At 41.2% G+C, this 12,981-nt stretch overlaps 2 protein-coding genes across 2 annotated transcripts; both read right to left on the bottom strand.

The window, feature by feature from the left end:
• Positions 1-668: 668 nt before the first annotated feature.
• Positions 669-9,992, bottom strand: dhx37 (DEAH (Asp-Glu-Ala-His) box polypeptide 37). Its single transcript, XM_061071444.1, has 27 exons — positions 9,904-9,992; positions 9,617-9,735; positions 8,496-8,665; positions 7,804-7,916; positions 7,327-7,717; positions 7,096-7,244; positions 6,868-6,960; positions 6,658-6,754; positions 6,095-6,208; positions 5,801-6,017; positions 5,480-5,578; positions 5,330-5,394; positions 5,103-5,232; positions 4,933-5,009; positions 4,574-4,806; positions 4,379-4,490; positions 4,186-4,292; positions 3,836-4,024; positions 3,572-3,696; positions 3,174-3,290; positions 2,913-3,085; positions 2,703-2,817; positions 2,141-2,278; positions 1,954-2,048; positions 1,379-1,452; positions 1,161-1,258; positions 669-1,068 (listed from the first exon to the last, which is right to left on the bottom strand). The coding sequence occupies exons 2-27, from the start codon at positions 9,720-9,722 to the stop codon at positions 992-994; spliced, it is 3,474 nt and encodes a 1,157-aa protein (XP_060927427.1). The 5' UTR covers positions 9,723-9,735; positions 9,904-9,992; the 3' UTR covers positions 669-991.
• A 337-nt stretch (positions 9,993-10,329) lies between these two features.
• Positions 10,330-12,861, bottom strand: gp1bb (glycoprotein Ib platelet subunit beta). Its single transcript, XM_061071826.1, has 2 exons — positions 12,804-12,861; positions 10,330-11,848 (listed from the first exon to the last, which is right to left on the bottom strand). Exon 2 carries the CDS (start codon positions 11,845-11,847, stop codon positions 11,224-11,226), a length of 624 nt encoding a protein of 207 aa, XP_060927809.1. The 5' UTR covers position 11,848; positions 12,804-12,861; the 3' UTR covers positions 10,330-11,223.
• Between the last annotated feature and the right edge of the window lie 120 nt (positions 12,862-12,981).

The raw sequence follows: 12,981 nt of genomic DNA, 5'->3' as shown, positions 1-12,981 counted from the left end.
GGGTTTGTACCCTCATGGTTTAATACACTTATTGTAAATTGCTTTGGATAAAAATTATGTAATGTAAATTGTCTCATTGCTGTGTATATATATTTCATTATATAGTTTTTTTTATACCTGTATTCATTCTGTACTTGGGCTGCTGTTATAGCTGACTTTCACCCATGTGGATCAATAAAACATTCCTTAAAAACTCTGAACAAGAGAATTGCTGCTGTTTTAAAGGCAAATTATTAATTTTGCCCTTAGTTTCTGAAACTCTCAGGCCATTCCACGATCTGAGGTTAATTCGAACATGAATGTATAAAGGTCTCAGCAAATGACAACCAGGTAAACACTGTGTGTTGAAGATCATGTGAAAATAATGGACCTTGTTAGTTTGTTTTTAAGCTGCTGTTCCTGACTTTAAAACAGATTTCTGAGCAGAATCTCATTAGTCACTCCCTGAATGGTAAATGTCCTGGTAGTGTCTTTCAGCTACACAGTTGTACTTCTCTGAAACTTAGCCGTGATAACTCTTCTGACATCATAAGGATCTTGTTGACAAAGATTCTCCAAAGACAGAAAAGGTTTACATCTGTTCTCACAGGGTGAAAGTGGCTTTTTATGTGTAAGAGTGGTGGAGTTTAACCAAAGTTTACACACAGTATGAATGAATCACACACGAGTTGTGGTCAGAGCCTCTTAGTTTTAATGAGTCTTATGAAGACCAAATCAGACATTTAGAACAAACCGCAGCACTCTGAAAAACAAGTTAAAAGTCATAATAGAACTCTAGGTGAAACACTGTCTTCATGACAGAACTGTACAAATCATAGATGCAGTGTATACAATACAAAATGGTGAAAAGGCCATGTTGTGGGGTGGCAGTAACACTATAACAAAACAGATGAGTGTGAAGAAGCCCGTCCACAGTGAAGAAAGGGGTTCTACCCATCTGCAGGTCAATACAAGCCAAGCTCAAAACACCATGATGTGATTTCTGTTTCCTTTAAACAGGAGGCCAGCTTAGGGCTACTTCTTGATGCACGGATTCAGGAAGCCACTGACAGTACGCTGACAACAGAACTGGAAGAGAAAAAAATATGAGAGAAAAAACAGTGATTAGATAACGAGAGGGTTTGTCAGAAAAGTTATAATAAAACAGATTTAATCCTCACATTTATCGTCAGTCTTCCAGACGGAGAGAAGAGCATCTCTGCAGTCCACTCCCTTTGTCAAGAGCGGCCCCAGTAGAGCGTCCGTCCTGGGCTGAAGTCTACAACAGATAATAAGACACAATAATAAAAGAAGAGTCCTTTATCTTAAGCATTTTGTTAATTGATCAAAATCAGGAAATGCCCTTAAGAGATGTATGTGTGGGAGAGAATCAACTTACTTTGCCCATGTTTTGCACATGATGGAGGGGTTTGAGAGAAGGTGACCGGCGTGGTTCTTTAGTTTAGGACAAACCTGCAGACGGGACCAAGCAAACATCAGTTAACATAACACAAGAGCTCCTTTTTGAAGTCCACCGCTTTATTTCTTCTGTAGACTTTGGACCAGCTCTGAATTTCAGATTCAGATTTTAGATTTTTATAAAAAAGAAAATCCTATTTCTATTTAACTCTAGTGCATTTTTTTTGGCACACAGAGCAATGCATCTGGCATAACCTGTTAGTAAACACATTTTGGATTGATTTGATTCATATTGACAGTTATTTATATTTCATGAATATAATTACAATGAGTTGGTTATAGTGAGGTGATAGTTAATGTGTTATTAAGGCTAAGGAAACAAATAACAGGTGATAAGGCAACAAATACTCATCATATTAGACAAATGTGTGTAAAGACAAGTGTAAGGACAGTTACAGATGAGACAGAATTTGTCCCGTTCAAGTTTTCACGCCCAGTTGAGTCTTAAGTGACGACTTGACAGAGACGTTGAACTTTCAAGTTTTGCTGCAGTACCTGTCCCTCGAGGAAAAACTTGGAAAACAGTTTGTAACGGTCCAGGCAGTCGGGATAATCCTTCTCCACTGCTGGCAGCTGCCACGCCACACGGACTGCAGGGGAGGACAACAGTGATCAGTCAAATGTAAGCAGACACAACTTTCAGCAGAAACACAGCTGTGGTGTGCAGCTGTTGAGAACTTACAGAAGGTGCTTGAACGGTGACATTTGATGGTGCCGGTGGACGAGCAGAACCATGGTGCCGGAGACTCCAGCGGGGGGCCGAAGTGACAGTACTGAGGCAGGAACTGTGGGATCCAATTTGCTTCTACTGCTGAGACACCTGCAAGAAACAGGAAGGAAGGTAACAAGGTGAAACTATCAGCCCGCAAATCATGTTTCAATAACAGCTGTAAAACAATCCAATACAAACTTTATTTTGTAGTGTAGAAATGTGGCTTGTTGACACATTTTGAGGAGAACGAGTATGTAGTATTCTGCAATATATCTATATTACTCTATTACTATTCTGACATTTGCTGTAGGCTTTAACTTGACTCCTGTTGTTGAGGGGCATCTTTTTCTATATACATATATATAAATATAGCACAATTTTGTTGATATCCTGAGAAAGTCACCCTGAATCCCCAAAAACATGTGCACATCAATCAGCATCATGTTTCTATGTCTATCAGGTATAAAATATGGAGGATCTGCAGAGTTCATGTCTGAAAGCAGCTTTACTGACTTCCTCCGAGATGTTTTACCTCTCATGTACATCTTGCTGGTCTCCATGATCTCCTGGTAGACAACAAACTCTGGCAGCTTTTTGAACAGTGCAGATGTGGGATGAATGAACACTGGGTCGTCCATCAGACACGTCTAAAAACAAAAGCACATAAAGGTGAGGGGTTGAAGGAACAGGATAACTCAGTAAAGTCTCCTTCACAGCCATCACAGTCTCCAGTGTATATTACCTTATATCCATTCTTCCATTTTGGATCCAGAATCTCTTCCATCTGCACATGGCGTGCAAGATGGTCTCCCAGTCCAGCCAGAACGATCTGCCGCAAGGAAACCACCTGCTGCGCGGTCGGCGGAGTCATCTTAGGATCCACAAATGCTCCCACTTCTGGAGAAACTGCGTTCACTTGGAGAAAAGAACACGGATGATTTTCTGTTGTGTTCCTGCAGCAGGTGTTTGTGTTAGTTTTTTTGGGTTTGTAGCATGTTTGTACCTGTGTTGGTGAGTTGCCCTCTGAGCCTCCTGATCTCAACCATGGCTTTATGCCTCAGGCCGTTCTCCTCACAGAACTTGGGAGTACAGCCAGCAAATTCACAAGCACCAACTGCACCTGCAGTCACAAGAATACAGACATAAGGTTAAACAACATGATCATAATATAAAAAATTTGGTACAGCGACAACTTTTTGGTATAAACCTTTTTTTTTTTTTATATCTCACTGAAATCTAAACCATTTCACCTCAGGGTAAAACTTCTGTCAATAAAATATGATCATAGATTTTTGTTGTTTCCCAACAAATGTTCCTCAATCAAGATTTTCTTTGAAAACCTTTAAGTGTGAACATATAGCCTATTATAATTCAAATCACAATTCACACTAGCAAACACACCCAGCATGACCATGAGGTCGCCCAGTTGGAGTGAGGCTCCTTGCCCAGCCCACAGCCTCCTCATCTGGGCCAGCCGAGCTCGACGCTGTGCGAGAGTGGAGCTCTCATCTTCACTTCCTGCAGGTCTGAGAATCAGAAACTTGTCATGAGTATAAAAACAAGATAAGGCTGCATGATATGACATTTCATATTTACACGTTTGAAGCTCCAGGTTAAAATTGAACAAGGCACTGGACGTCCCTACTCCTTTGTGTGTGTCCTCACCTGTCAAGGTCTTCAAAGATCTCCCGGACTGTCATGGCTGCTACCACGGCGATGACATATGGCAGACAATCCTGCTGCTTCCCGAGTGCTAGCATTTTAGCGTAACGGGGTGACACGGGGAATGAAGCCATTGCTCTGCCGAGGGGGGTGATGGGAGAGCACAGCCTCGCTCGCTGCATCTCTTTGACCCTGATAATAAAAAGAGAGTGAGGACATGTCATACGAGGAATAATTGGCTCAATTTATCTGATCAGGACAAAGCTGATATGACTTTGCTTCTCTGTAAGAACCACACAACTATCGTCCTGTTTAATTAAAGCGATAAAGTCAGAGATCTTGAAGAGACCCACCTCTCAGTGTGAGGCGGCTCCTTCAAAGCTCCCAACGAGATTAACAACTGCTCTGCTGCCACCAGAGCCTCAGTAGAGGGAGTCGTGGGGAACGGGAAGTTGACCACCTGCACAACAGAATATATGAAGCTGTTTTTAAATCACCCAGCAGCGTTTCACTCTGAATCCTGTATGTTTGAATTGTTTTACTGACCTTTTCTATGTTGAGGTCCTTCATCTGTAAAACCAGGTCTTCCACAGGCCTGCGGGTGATCTCCGCCTCTGAGAACAAACTGAAATCTCCGAACACTGCAGACGAGTACAACCTGCAGAAACAGACGCAGAGGTTTGGAAATCCTCCTCCACTAAAGAAAACATTTGTGTTATGACAATGTTTCAAAGTCTCAACCTGTAGCAGTGTCCCGGCTCTGTTCTTCCCGCTCTACCCGCCCTCTGATTGGCGGAGGCCTGTGAGGTCCACGTGACTTTGAAGGATGACACTCCAGTGACCCGGTCGTAGAAACGCTTCTTCACTCGACCGCTGTCAACCACGTACTTGATGCCAGGGATGGTCAGAGACGTCTCGGCCACGTTGGTGGCGACAACACACAGACGAGTACCAGGAGGGGGGGGCCTGAACACCTACAGTCAAGAAGAACACACATTTTCTATTGTATCCTATTGATTATCAGTAACATTACTTTAATATCTCTGTTCTCATTGTAACTCTTCATCATTGTTGTTTCCGTTTCAAAAGTTTCCTCTCACCTTCGCCTGCTCCTCTGGGGCCAACAAAGAGAACAGAGGGAGGACATAGAGAGGGATGGACGGGTCGGCCTTCTCCTCTGCAGAGACAAAACACAGAGCAGAGTTTGTCAGGATGAGAAATATAAACAACTGGCTTGGAAGAATGTTCGCTCTGGACCGGAGGAGCTCACCTGCATTGTCAGGGTCGTCTCCGTATTCTAGGTCCGAGTCGTACTCGTCTCTGATCCCCGCCTCTCGGTCCTCGTCCCCTTCATCCATCGGCAGAGCAGAGTAGTTATCCAAGTGGATGCGGGGCAGAGACTGGAGACAGAGAGAACTCTTAGGATAAGTACACAACCAATATTTATAAAACAAAAAAAACAGACTTTATATGGCATTCTATAAAAAGATGGCTTACGACATTCTTCTTCTGTTTGTTCTTCTTAAACTTCCTCGTGGCCTCTGAAGTGTCTTCATCTTCACCTGACCACAAAAACAAGTCAATAAATAACTGCCAATAGATATGACAGAGAGTGAAAGGACACAGGTGTGTGTGTGTTACATTCACCGGTGGTTGTGTTACTCTTTCTGAAGGGGAAAGCTTTTCTCAGTCTCCTGCACAGACCGTTAACCTCTGCCTGACCCGTCAGAAACACCAGGATTCCACCTGAAGGACGTCAACATCAGGGTGGTAGTTAGTGTGTGTAACGATTTGACTTATTTACTTCTGTTTACTGTCCTGATTACATTTAAAAAAGACTAAAAGAAGTTTGGTTAACCTCAGATTCAGTAATTTTACCTCCATAGGGCGGTGGAGTTTTGTAGTAGACAAACGTGAACATTTTAAAACCTACAAAATCGGTTTAAAAGTGAACATGTGTGTGTGCACCTGGAGGCAGCATGCGGTGGATCTTGCAGGTCTTTAGAAAAGTCTCTCCGGAGTAATCGTCCAGCGGGGTGCGTTTGTTGAAATGGATCGATACAGGGAACTGCCGAGCGTCCACCTTGATGACGGGTGGAGGAATCCGAAACAGCTTCCGGTTCTCTGTGAAATCTTCAACCCGCAGAGTGGCGGACATGACCAGCAGCTTCATGGGCATTTGTTTCTGCGTAGAGTGAAACAGCCAGTTGATGAAACAGAAATGTGTGAGTCTGAGCTTTCACAGCGCAGACTGTGGTTTACCTTGTTTCTGAGTGGGACGATGCGAGACAGCAGTCCGATGAGGATGTCTGTGTACACGCTCCTCTCATGAGCTTCATCTATGATGATCACACTGTATCTCTTCAGCAGGAAATCCTGGCAGAGCGGAGAGAAATAATATCAAAGCAGTTAAAAGACTCACATAGGTGTAATGTACAGTGTATTATAACAGAGTCTATTACTGTTGCTGGTGACTGTTCAAACTTAGAGTCACTTAGTTAAACTAGTCGGCCTTAACTAGGCTACTTGTTTAGTTTTTTTGTGAGGTTCAAAATGAAATATAGACATGATCTCTTACAACTAGACATGTCTCATTTTTTATTCAATTTTTATGAGGTGACAATAAAACAAACACTCACAGGAAACACAAAAAAAAGACATTATTTCTGTCTATAGATAACAATTTTGGTTTAGATAAATGAACATAAACATAACATATTGGTTACCTGAATGTACCGTTAGAGTTAGAAATATCAGTAGGTCCAATAATCTGTCACCATGTGTTCCCATATTTTATTTAAATAACTAAAGAGTAAAGATGGTACCTTCTGGATCTCCTTCAGTAGAACACCATCTGTCATGAACTTGATTTTGGTTTCATCTGTCACATTCCCCTCATATCGAATCTGGTAAGACACAACGCTGAGCAAAGAAAAACAAACAGAATCAAGAGGCTGAGAAGATGAAACGTTTTTATATTCTATTCAAACATTATTTTATATACATTTGATGAAAATCTGCATTATGTTTGTTACCGTGTGGACAGGTTCATCTCTTTGGCGACTCGATGGGACATGCTGACAGCTGCAACTCGTCTCGGCTCTGTGATGCCGATAATCCCACTTTCACTGCAGGAAACAAGATACAAAATATAAAGACCACATGCAAACACACTTAAATGAACATCAATCCACATGTAAACATTTTCTATGCAACAACCCAGTGAAACATCAAAGGATTGTCCGGTTAAGAGGATAAACTACCTGGCATAACCAGCTTCATACAGAAACTGAGGCACTTGAGTGGTTTTTCCACTTCCTGTCTCTCCACAGATGACGATGCAGGGGTTTTCTTTCACTGCCTCCATGATGACCTGCTCCTCTGCCAACACAGGAAGCTTCAGACGAGCCGCCTGCAGAATCGGATAGAAACACACTTAAAGAGATCATCCAAAAAACACACAGACAACAAACCCACACTCAATGAACACACACCTGTATTTCTGGTAATCTGTCAACAGGAATGAAGACCGCTGGCTGCGACAGTATCTTGTTTTGAACTTGCTCTTGATCTGAAACTTTCTTCTCACTCTGTCCATTCTCTTCTGGTTTTGCTTGTTCTTCCTTCACTCCCTCTTTGGACTCTGGCTCCTGACATGGAGGTGGGGTTTCCTTAGTTTCAGCCATCTCTGTAGATTTATTCACGTCTTCATCCGCTCCTTCCACATCGTCATCATCAGAGGAAGTGTCCAGGTCGCTGCTTTCTTCTGCCTTTTGTTCTTCTTCATCATCTTCCTCTACTATATTCCATTTTCTTTTCCTGTTCGCTCCAATAACGCTGCTGACCTTTGGACCCGAGTCTCCTTCTTTTATTTCATCCAGTGTACTGAAAATTACACAAAGAATTTAAAACACCGACCTCACTTTTAACACATCCTCCTCCTCCTGCTTGTGTTGGTTTCATGCACTAACTTTTTAGTCTGGTAGATTTTGTCCCCTGTTCCCATTTTGGCCGTGGTGTACAGCAGCTTAATCTCAGACTCTGGAATCTGCACCTCAGCCAGTTTGATGAGGATGTCTGCTCTCTGAACGGGACACACAGAGAGCGACACATTAGCTGGTTGTGATCTGGTCATTTGCATTAATCATATTAATACTGAGTAGGGATAGATTTAGGAAGTTTTCTATAGTATAACACCTGAATTTAAGTAAAGAAACCGAAAATCAATATCTTTCTCACTCATTCCAGATCATCTCTTATTTTCTGTAATACATTTATAAACTGCCACAGAACATAATAGAAAACATGTTTCTCTACAAAACACATGAATAGGTTGTGTAAGCACAAAAACTCCTAACTGAAGTCTTAAAACTATGATCAAAGAATAAATATCACACCATCTGCAACTAGTCATCACAACATTATTACATAAGTACTCAGTTGTCACAGGTCAAAGGTCAGGCCACACATCAAACATCTTCATTATGATCTCAACCACAACATTTATATTTTTGCACCCGTATTTTAGACAGTTGTAATGTGTGAAATCTAAGGACAACTACAAACACAGAGACACTGCTTGTACAACCTTGTTAAAGAAATAAGTCTCTTCTTAAAGCCGCTCAGTTTTGTCGGAACCAGCTGTTTTAAATCTGTCTCTCACCTGAGCTTTCTTCTCTTTGCGCTCCAGCACTTTCTCCAGCACTTTCTTCTGCTTCTTGGTTAGGGGCTTTCTGCTGGAAACTTGCGTCACTGAGGATTTCTTCTTCTTGGCTTTGGTTGATGGGAGGACCAAAGCGTTGCTCTTATCTACACCTTTGAGTCTGGCTCCATCTGAAGAATAACCATGTACATATGACACCATGCGGTCAACATCTCCCTCTAATCATAATATTACACGTCAAAGTTCTGGGGTTTTCATCTGGACCCGGTACATTGAATTTGACACGTAACTAAACCTAAACACGGAGAAGCAGCTTTCAGTCTCTATGCAGCACAATGCTGGAATCAACTGCCTTTTATTGAGCTATTTTATAAAGTCATCATTGGATTTCATTGTATTTTTAATTTTATCACCTTCCTCGATCTATTTGTATTTTCTTCCCTTACAGCTCATGTTTAGATTTTGATACAGATTTATTGCTATTACCTCTTTTTAAAGTTTTAATTTTCTTTAAATTGTTTTAAACTGTGCTTTCATATTGTTTAAATACTTTTCTTTAAATGTTGTCTCGGTGTGGTTTTTCTTGAATGTTCCTGTACACACCTATAATCTACATCTGTGTATGAAAGGTGCTTTATGAATAAATCTGTCACAAATACAGCTGATATTGATCGTGCTGGCTGCTGACCATACACTATGATTGTAGCAGGACTGCTTGACATATAGTATTGAAGTTATCCTGCAAAATTTTTACCCTCATCAATGCTGCTAAAACCTTTATCCTGATGATGTTTTCCTACACTTGACATCTATTACACTTGTCTGTCTGTCCTGGGAGAGGGATCCCTCACATGTGTCTCTCTGAGGTTTCTACTTATTTTGACCCTGTTAAAAGGGTTTTTAGTAGTTTTTCCTTACTCTTGTTGAGTGTTAAGGACAGAGGATGTCTCACAATCTTAAAGCCCTATGAGACAAATTGTGATTTGTGAATATGGGCTATAAAAATCAAATTTGATTTATTGATTGATAAATATTATATATATTTTTCTAAACACACATTATCGGTCACCAGTTCAGTCCAGGTCCCACATGTTTGGACTGGTCTCTGGATGGAGTCTTACCCTGTAGCTCCACCACCACCTCCTGAGCCTTGTCTTCCTCTGCTGCTGGTTGACTGTCAGGCTGTTGTCTCCCCTTCCAGTTGTGCCTCTTCCTCAGTCTCCCCATTGTACACCGACGTCTGGAAAATAATAATTTATTACTTAATAAGTAATAAATAACTAGTAATGTTGAACTGACACCTCGTCAAACAAAGCAACGAGCTAACGAGCTAACTCCAGCTATAAATGTGTTTTAACGTATTTCACACGCTACAGTGAATCTTTGTGATTCATATAAAAACACAAACCTTAGTTTTTCAGCAGGTTAAACAACAAGTTCACAAATTTAAACTCTCCATGTGTGGAAATCCTGCTCTGCACGAATATCACGTGTAAACATACGGGTGTCCGTCAGTTAAAAGTGTCCGCCGATGAAACGTCGTCTTGGAAGAAAGGTTCCGGCACGAACACAAATGATTACAAAAGAATCCTCCTCCATGACAGATTGGTTTGGGGGTTTTAAATGATCATAATCATAATTATTATCGAATTTATGTATTTATGTGTTGGAAATCACAGTGTAGCACATGTAGAATGAAAAATCAGGCGACTAGCAAATATATCAGTTTGAATTAGATGAGAAAAAATAATCCATCCATGATTTTCTGTCAAATATCTTTATTGATTTAGTCCACAATGCAATCAAATCGATTAGAAAACAGTTTCGTATGCAAATGTCTAAATTATAAGTGGTCTAAACATGGTACAGTCAATATAAGTTGATATTGTTATGAAGAAGAAATTACACACAAGGTTATAGAAAATTGCAAATGACTTAATCTGAAATAAAATATAGGGCCATCAGAAAAACATAAAATTAACATAACCATTTCTTATTCAAGCTCTTATTATTATTTTAATTCCTCTCACATCCATAAATAAAGCGACTGAAAGTCTTGAGTAGGAGCACAGAAAAAAAGAATTAAACCGAGACATCCTGTGAAGAAAGGAAACTGAAATCTGATCATTCAAACACGTGGGTTTTGGTTCAGGTAGAAAGTTCCTGTCTGGTTTCTTTGTGTGATCATTGTGTGGCATGAACATATGGTATCACATATTTCACATCTGAATTCAAATATTTTAATGGAAGTGAGTGAAATCAGTTCAAATTTATATACTTTACTGTGCATATCTAAATATACTATGTTACTTTATACTGTAAACATGTCAAATACAAGTCACAGAGAGGAGGGGCATGACTGTATAATTGCATTATAATTGACGTGACTACAGTCCCAGTTGGTTGCAATGTCCCAGTAATACGATAATCAGCCGTTAAAGAATATTTTTGACTGGTTAAGTAGTGGTTAAGTTCTCAAATGTTAAATATGTATGAGGAGTTAGAAATGTCATTACATACTTTGTTCACTAGAGAAGAAGAAGTGTTAAATGTACCACTCTCTACATATTTAACATTTTATTCAACAAATATTATTCTTGATATCATTATGTATATGATAAGACGAATTTTTCACATGAAGACAGGAAGCGTTTCTCCCACATGATAACACTTGGAGGAAAAATGATAAGACTGAAAAAAAGACAGGAAGTTGTGCATGTCATCATGCTCAGATGCTGCTGTCCTTCATAAGTGAGTACTCGTTCTCCCTCGGATCCTCCCCGGCTGTGAAGCTCTCCTCTTTGGTTCTCCTCGCTTCTTTGGTCAACCTCTCGAATCTCCTCAGGAACACGATCAGGGCCACGAGCAGAACCACCTGCACCACCACAAACACAAACAGACACACCTGGGAGGCCCAGGCCAGGTCGCAGTACCAGTAGTGGCAGGACTCCAGCACCTCCTCCTCGGTTAGATACACCACCAGTCGCCCTCTCAAGCTGGGGGGGGAGCTGCAGTTGACGCCCAGGTGGGACGTGAGGCCGGCGGGCCGACGCAGAAGCCAGGCTCGCAGGTAGAGGACGCCACAGTCACACGACCAGGGGTTACCATGAAGAGAGACAGAGCTGAGGGGGGTCAAGTTGTCCAGGAGGCCGTTAGGGAGCGTGGTCAGCAGGTTGGTGTCCAGACGGAGCTCGGTGGTCCCGGCAGGGAAACTGGTGGGCAGCGAGGAGGAGGTGAGAGACCTGCTGCTGCAGTTCACCAGACCACCGTGACAGGAGCAGAGGTGAGGGCACGATGATGACCTCTGACCTTCACACAGGAGGAGCAGACACAGGAGCAGGAGCCCCGTCATGCTGGAGAGGAGAGGAGAGGAGAGGAGAGGAGAGGAGAGGAGAGGAGAGGAGAGGAGAGGAGAGGAGAGGAGAGGAGAGGAGAGGAGAGGAGAGGAGAGGAGAGGAGAGGAGAGGAGAGGAGAGGAGAGCAGAGGGATTTTGCCATACACCATATTAATTTGTAGGAAAACAAAATAATACAGACACCCGCAGTTTGAGCCTCCAACAAAAGGTCACTCAACTGTTACAGAAAAAATTTACTTTAAACATTTAAAGTTTTTAAAACAGGCCCATTTCCCTTTATTCCAAACTGACGACTGCCATTCTCATGTTGATAACTAATACGTCATTATCATAAATAAAAAAATATATTATAAATGTAATCAAATGGTTTACAAGAGCTGTTTGGGTATATAAGAATATAGACAGGAATGCTTACGTATTTGTATTTATTAGGTTGTCTGAGAGGTGTTGATTCAGCTCTGTCGTAAGTTGTGAGTCTGAACTTTGTGGTGTTGAGGTAGTTAGGTGTTAATTTACACTGTAAATGTGGTGTGTTAGAATGTGTACATTTTTTTAATCGTCTAGTCTATATATTTAAGAATATAAAACTCCATTACCCACTTTGTATATGAGTACACATTGTTTGGGTAGTATGTCTTAAAGTAATATATTTTGTTGGGCTACCTCCACTCAGATTTTATACAAATAAACATGTGATGTTTACTAAATTTACATAGACATAGTTTGTGCATTCACATAGCATAGACAACTGCCTTAATTTGTTCATTATACAACATATTTTGTTGGTGCAGTAAACTGACACCATGAAAACTCTCACTTTCCTTCACTAGTTAATACTGTGTAGGCTGCACACCAATTTATATTTAGATACATTAAGTTTGAATGTAAATAACATAATTAATGTTAATGAAAGTTACAGAACAGAAAAGTCTCAATATAGAGAATAAATTACCTTCAGTGCTGCGCGTCTTCAGGGGAGAGAGACTGTTTCTGACTGACGCTCTGAGAGCTGTGTGTGTGTGTGTGTGTGTGTGTGTGTGTGTGTGTGTGTGTGTGTGTGTGTGTGTGTGTGTGTGTGTGTGTGTGTGTGTGTGTGTGTGTGTGGTTCTGCCGGCTGGCACTCACTGATA

Source organism: Limanda limanda, chromosome 5 (genome assembly GCF_963576545.1).
Source record: "Limanda limanda chromosome 5, fLimLim1.1, whole genome shotgun sequence".
Classification (NCBI taxonomy): domain Eukaryota; kingdom Metazoa; phylum Chordata; class Actinopteri; order Pleuronectiformes; family Pleuronectidae; genus Limanda; species Limanda limanda.
Note: the sequence above shows the minus strand (reverse complement) of the source record. Positions and strands in the feature narration are given on the sequence as shown.

Coding starts and splice junctions, on each gene's coding strand:
- dhx37 (XM_061071444.1), bottom strand. CDS start 9,722: ATGGGGAGACTGAGGAAGAGGCACAACTGGAAGGGGAGACAACAGCCT. Junction 4,491..4,573: donor GAGCCGGGACACTGCTACAG/GTTGAGACTTTG, acceptor CTGTTTCTGCAG/GTTGTACTCGTCTGCAGTGT. Junction 4,025..4,185: donor GAGCCGCCTCACACTGAGAG/GTGGGTCTCTTC, acceptor TTTTATTATCAG/GGTCAAAGAGATGCAGCGAG.
- gp1bb (XM_061071826.1), bottom strand. CDS start 11,847: ATGACGGGGCTCCTGCTCCTGTGTCTGCTCCTCCTGTGTGAAGGTCAG.